General features: G+C 34.9%; 1 protein-coding gene across 1 annotated transcript; it reads right to left on the reverse strand.

Moving 5' to 3' along the window:
* Positions 1–283, reverse strand: LOC125505355 (the record flags this gene model as incomplete). Its single annotated transcript, XM_048669040.1, is given in 1 exon segment — positions 1–283. A coding segment is annotated over 1 exon segment (247 nt), but the record flags the coding sequence as incomplete, so codon positions are not given.
* Positions 284–7,207: the final 6,924 nt, after the last annotated feature.

Raw genomic sequence — 7,207 nt, forward strand, 5'->3', positions numbered from 1 at the left:
GACTCTGATGTTTTATGGGAACAGAATACAAATGGAAATAATCGAAATTAATAGGGTTTGTTATTGGTACTCTTAACAAGTATGTAATTTTATTGCTTAATATAAAACAGTCAATATCAATAACATTTTCATACATAAACATATTCATAAATGTGGTAGGTATAGGTAATTGTTTAGGTGCTATAAGTTTTTCGAGAGTTTTCAGTTCTACTGAAAGATCATTTAGTTTTATAATGCTTGGATGCATTATTTTTAATTTTGCAAATGTTAACGAGTTTTCAATATCTTGGAATAGAGACTCGATAATTTCATAAATGTTAATAATTTGATTTAAGGTGTCTCGAATAAAATAGTTATTTTCACGATGTGTTGATTTCTGAACGATGAGGCCAATTTGTTTAACTTTTGCTTCGATTAAATAGTTATTCTTATTTATTTTGTAAATCGTAGAGTTGAAAGCGTCTATGACTCTTGTAGATATAGAGTTTTGGTTTTTTACACTTTCCGCTACATCAATCTGATTTTGTTGTAATTATTTTATAACATTTTCGTAATGTTCGTCATCGCTTGCGTCTAGATTTCCGGTAATAGCTTTAAATACCGAACCAATAATATTTAGAATACCTCTTTCGGTCCTTAAGGGGTGTGGCAGTATTTCTTTAATTTTATTTTCAACTCTTTCCTGTGTGATTTTTAATATTTTGAAATAATTGGTCGATTCATCAAGATATTCTTTATGCGCCATTAGTGAACATAAAATATTTTCGGATTTATTATGGAACTTGTTGATTTCTATGATAATGGGATCAAGTCATAATAATGTATCAAGGTGTGGGCGTAATCTGTTAGTCTTGCTTGTCCCAATTTCAAAGGTATTATTCCTGGGTTATTGTCCAGTTTGTTCATAGTTATTTTATCTCCTTTAGTCAAAACTGTAAGTTTGTCTAAGAAGTCGTTTTAAATTATCCATATGAACTTTCGCTTGCAATGGCGTTTTAATCGTTTTGCGTTGTTTTTTAATGTAAACTTCTTGGTCTTAAAACAGACTCCAAACAGACATATGATCTGCTGGTTCATCATTTATGGGGATAGGTGGTCAGTTAAATCACGCAACCGAATCATTGAAATGCGCCTGATTTTTTAATGACAGTTTTGGAAAACTCTAGAAAATCAACGGTTTGTTCGATTTTACTACAATTTTCTACAATAAAAATAGGGTGTCTGGTCAGTCTACAACTAAATTTGTAGCTCTAAATCGTCCCGATTTGCTGAGATAGAGAATGATGACTTTTTAGCCCCGCAGTGAAAACATTGAATGGCGCATCCAAACAACGTCCTGTTTGGACGGCTGATAAAAAATTACTGGTTTGTCCGATTCAATTTAAATTATCTACATGCATAAACAAGTGTCTTGCTCCTTAACGGCCCAAGTTTGAGGGCTATGTGCTCTCGGTTTTGCGAGTTATGACTTTTTAAGCGCGGTAATATTGAGTGAAGCATTGCTTTTTAACGTCATATTTGGAAGATTGTGAAAGATCAATGGATCGTCCGATTCTACTGAAATTATCTACATACATCAAGCAATGCCTTGTTTCGTAACACCTAAAGTTTCAGTGGTATGCCTTTTCGGGTTTAGGAGTTATGATTTGTTAAGCGCGTAGCTGTAATATTGAGTGATGCAGTACGTTTCAACGTCATGATTGGAAGGCTATAAAATATCAGCTGGATGTCCAAACCTATTGTAAATATCTACGAGGATCGACAGGTGCCTTAATACTTAAAGTGTAAAGTTAGTTTCTGTTCAATATCGTCTCGGGCTTATAAGTTATCACTTGTTAAGCGCGTTGTGGCGATGTTGAGTGATATATTACTTTTTAACGTCTTGTTTGTAAGGATCTAAAATATCGACAAGGTGTCTAATTCGATTGGAATTAACCGCATGTATAAACCGATGTCTTATTGCCCAACACCCAAAGTTTCAGCTCCTTGTTGCATTACTTTTTAACGTCACCATTAGAAGGCTGTAAAAATCCAACAGGTTGTCTCATTACATTCAAATTATCCATATATATAAACAGGTGGCCTCTTCCTCACATACCAAGGTTTCAGTTCTACATCCTCTCTAGTTTGAGAGTTATGATTTTTTAAGCAGTCATCGACATTACTGATGCACCTTACATTTTAAGGGCATGTTTGAATAGCTGTAGAAAATCAACGAATATTCCAATTTGACTAAGCTTTTGCAGATTGAGAAATAGGTGACCTGATAGTCCAAGGTTAAAGTTGCAGCCCTAAATTTTTGCGATTGTGAGAGTTGCGAATTTTTAATTCTTTTGAGCGTCAAGTCTGAAAAATTCTACCAAGTCAACTGATCGTTTCAGTACATTAAAAGTTTGTGTGCTTAAAAACAGGTGCTTTACCAATTAATAGCTAGAGTTTAAGTTGTATATTTAGGCAACTTTGTGAGTTAGGATTTTTTGACACGCAGCTGCAGTATGGAGTTGCGCTTTACTTTTTAGCAGTCAGCTTGAAAATTAGGCAATCGTTCAATTGCATCTATATTTGGTACGTTTGCAACCAAACGTTTTGTTCATTAGCAGACCAAGTGTCAGTTTTATATTGCTTCAATTTTGCTAGTTATTCATTTTGAGACGCGCTACGGCATTATTGAGTTGCGTGTGTCTTTTCAGCGGCAAGTTTCACAAATTCTACAAAATCAACTGATTGCTCTTTAAAGTTGAAATTTTTCGTGCTTACCGAGAAGTGTCTTGCTAATTAAGCCCCAAAGTTTCATTTCTATACTGAGGCAATTGTGGGAGTTGGGACTTTTTTGACACGGAGCTGCAGTATGGAATTGCGCCTTACTCGTTAGCGTCAAACTTGGATAACTCTAAAAAATCACGCGAATATCCAATTTTATTCAAATTTCGTACACGAGCAAAAAAATATTTTTTTAATAAGCTCTCATAGTTTAAACTCTAGGTCGCGGCGATTTTGCGATTTCTGAAGTTTTAGACGCGCTCTGCGGATTACTGAGGTAAGCGTTTCTTTTGAGCGGCAGGTTTGAAAAATGGTACAAAAAAATTGAAATGTTTTGGACTTCAAAGCATGTGTTTTGCTATTGAATTGCTAAAGTTGCTGTTCAATATTCGTCCAACTTAGGTAGTTATAATTTTTTTGGACACGGAGCAGCAGTATGAAGTTTCGCATTACTTTTCAACGTCAACCTTGAAATCTTCTACAAAATCGAGCAATGGTCCAATTTCATTGAAATTTTGCACATTTGTGACCAAATGCTTCCTTAATTAGCTGGTGAAGTTTCAGTTCGATATCGCCCCGATTTTGCGAGTTATGAATTTTTATACGCTATGCGGTATTATTAAGTTGAGCGTTTCAATTAAGAAACAATTTGCAAAATTCTGAATAATCAATTGATTATCCGACCTAGTTGAAACTTCTTGCGTGTACACAGAAGCCTTTTTCTAATCAATCCCCACAGTTTCAACTTCAATACCGTCTGGACTTTAGGAGTAATATATTTTTTAATGCAAAGCATCCCTACTGAACACCGTTTTATATACAATTCCCCAAACTCAACTGGTCGTCCCACTTCATTAAAACCTGCAAAATTTGCAAACAGATCTTTCCTCAACAAACCCCCAAAGTTTAAGTTTGAGATCTTCTCGACTTCGGAAGTTTTGAATTTTTAAAACACACAGTGGCAATGTTGAGTGTCGCACTCTTTTTTAACGCAAAGTTCAAAAAGCTGGAGAAACCCAATGGATAGTGGCATTTTCTTGAATTTTTTTACCTTTCAAGATTGTAAATTAGGCTTTAAAATGATGTAAACCTCTGCGGCTCCACATGTAAACCCACTAATATAACAGGTGTAATTTTACAGATTGCTTGAAGCCTTGAAAACTGGATCGTCAACATGTAAATTATCTTGGAAGAATATATTTTTCAATTTCGTACATTCTAATTTTGACGATTCATTCACATCATAACAGTAATTCTAATTAGTTGTTTGATAACAAAACATAGACATGTTTAGATGGCGAAGCATACGCGTATTTGCCTCTTAATGCGGCTAAAGTTAATTAACAAATCCACCCATTTTTTGTTTACATTTGCATCGAAATCAATAACGAACGTGATTTGCCGAATAACAGAAATAATTTTTCAATTATGCTGTAAAAACAATTCGCAATCGAGCATTGGGAAATTGATTGCATCATTGGAACTTGGGGGGGTCTTTAGCTAATCCTTATCAAAATATCCGAAGTAACAACAACAGCGGATTGCGAACGAAAACTGTTGATCATTGCGAAATTCCACGCTCGTATTAAAAACAAATGTTTTTGGCTGTTTTTTTCATGCAAATTTTACATTTTATTTTGGGACTGAAGATTAGCTGCGCGCATAAGCTGAAAATTTGAATTCCTAGTGCTTTCCATTGGTAATTTTTAAAATTTTTCATTGATTTTATTCGGATGTTCTTTAGTTGAATGCGATCGAATGACTTGAGTAGGTCTATGAACGAGTATGGTTTAATTTGAATCTTCCGGGTTCTTCTTCGAAGATATTGGTGTTAAGGATACGATTGTCTTAGTAGTTAGCTGGTAGTGCAGACTCTTACCTAAAAAGTTACAAGTTCCAACATAGAACCAGTAGGAACTTAAAATTTCCCCATTGCATAAAAGACACTTGAATCTAAAAATATTCAAACGCCCATATAAATCAAACCAAAGCCTGATTTTTGAGCATTTTGTGAATGTTGGCCTGAAAATGCACAGTTTTCCGTAACTGCAGATTTTCGAATAAAAATCCCACTTTCTAATCTAGAACCGCTAGAAACTTGAAATGCAGATGTTTTTTACGAAAGTCTCGGATCTAAGAATGGTCAAAAGTTCATTGAAATCGAACCTTATCACGACTTTTGCGAGCTTTGTGAATTTGGATCTGAAAATGAGCGGTTTTACCAAAATTCCAGCTCTCAAATAAAAAATCACAATTGTCACTCTAGAGCGAATACGACTTTGAAATAATCAGATTTTATAGACGACAATTCAGCCTAAAAACCCTCAAAAGTTCATTGAAATCGCATGAAATCCTGATTTTTGCTAGCTTGACGAATATCGACCTAAAAAAGAGTGCTTTCACGCAACTACAGTCTCTTAAATATAGAAAACCAGAACTTTCTCTCTAGAGCGAATCGGAATTTAAAAGAGTCAGATTCTATAGAAGAAACTAGAGTTCATTCAAATTGTAGAAAATCCTAATTTTTGCGCGATTTGTGAAAATCGTTGTGAAAATGAGCGGTTTCACGCAGCTTCAGCTTCTCATATAAAAAATCGCTTCTCCTCTAGAGCCAATCGGAACCTCAAATAGTCATTTTTAATAGAAGATTCTTGAGGCTAACAACCCTCAAAAAGTCGTTTAATTCCCACAAAATCCTGATTTTTGCGCACTTTATGAATATTGTTTTAAAAATGAGCGGTTTCACGCAAATACAGTATCTCAAATCAATAATCATAACTCCCACTCTTGGGCGAATAGGACCTTGAAATAGCGAGATTCTATAGAAGACACTTGAACTTAAAAATTCTCAAAAGTTTATGAGAATCGCCCAAAATCCTGATTTTGTACGCTTTGTAAATATTGATCTAATAATGAACGGTGTCACGCAACTACACACTCTCAAATAAAAAATCACAACTTCCACTCTAGACCGAATAGGAACTTGATATTTTCAAACTCTATAGAAGACACCTGAACCTGAAAACTCTCMGACGCTCWTTCTAWTCCCACAAAATACTGATTTTTGRGMGCTTTGTGAATATCGATCTGAAAATGAACGGTGTCACGCAMCTACATACTTTAAAATAAAAAATCACAACTTCTACTCWAGAGGGAGTAGAAATCTGGAATTTTCAGCTTCTATAGACGAYAYCTGAACCTACAAACTCTAAAAGGCTCATTCAAATTCCACAAAATCCTGATTTTTGGGMGCTTTGTAAATATTAATGTGAAAATGAACAGTTTCACACAGCTGYACACCTTCAAAGAAAACACCAGAACTCCCACTCTARAGCCATTAAGAAATTTAAATAGTCAGATTCTATATAAAATACTTGAGGCTAAAAACCCTCAAAAGCTCATTGAAATCCCACCAAACGCTGATTTTGCGCGCTTTGCAAATGTCGATCTGAAAATGAACGGTGTCACGCAACTACACAATCTCAAATAAAATATCACAACTGCTTCTCTAGAAGGAGCAGGAACTTGAAATTTTCAAGTTCTATAGAAGACGTCTGAGCCTAAAAATGCGGAAAAATTCATTCAAATCCCACAAAATCTTAATTTTTGGCGCTTTATAAATATCGACCTGAAAATGAACAGTTTTACACAGCTGCATAACTTCAAATTAAATATCAAACTCCCACTCTAGAGCGATGAAGAACTTGAAATAGTCAGATTCTATAGAAGATACTTGAGGCCAAAAACTCTCAAAAGTTCGCTCAAATCCAACAAAATCCTGATTTTTGCGCGATTTATGGAAATCGYTYTGAAAATGAGCAGKGTCACGCAACTACAGCTTCGCAAATAAAAAAWTMCAACTCCCACTCTAGAGCCTTTAAGAACTTGAAATAGCGAGATTCTATSAAGACACTTGAACTTAAAACCCTCCAAAGTTCATTCGAATCKAACAAAATTCTGATTTTTGCACTCTTTGTAAATATCRATCTTATAATCAACGRTGTCAYGCAACTACACACTTTCAAATWAAAAATCACAACTTCCAATCTAGAGGGACTAGAAACTTGATATTTTCAGACTCTATATAAGACACCTGAACCTAAAAACTCAGAAACGCTCATTCAAATCCCATAAAACTCTGATTTTTGGACGCTTTGTAAATATTGACGCGAAAATGCATAGTTTCACACAGCTGCACACGTTCAAACAAAACATCAGAACTCCCATTCTAGACCCATTAGGAACTTGAAAAGTCAGATTCTGTATAAAATACTTGAGGCTAAAAACCCTCAAAAGCTCGTTGAAATCCCACCAAAAACTGATTTTTGGGCGCTTTGTGAATATCGATCTGATAATGAACGGTGTCACGCAACTACACACTATCAAATAAAAAAATCACAACTGCTTCTCTAAAAGGAGTAGCAACTTGAAATTTTTAGGTTCTATA

The sequence above is a fragment of the Dendroctonus ponderosae genome, unplaced genomic scaffold (genome assembly GCF_020466585.1).
Source record: "Dendroctonus ponderosae isolate FM_Combo_2020 unplaced genomic scaffold, Dpon_F_20191213v2 Dpon_F_20191213_8, whole genome shotgun sequence".
In the NCBI taxonomy this organism is placed as follows: Eukaryota; Metazoa; Arthropoda; class Insecta; order Coleoptera; family Curculionidae; genus Dendroctonus; species Dendroctonus ponderosae.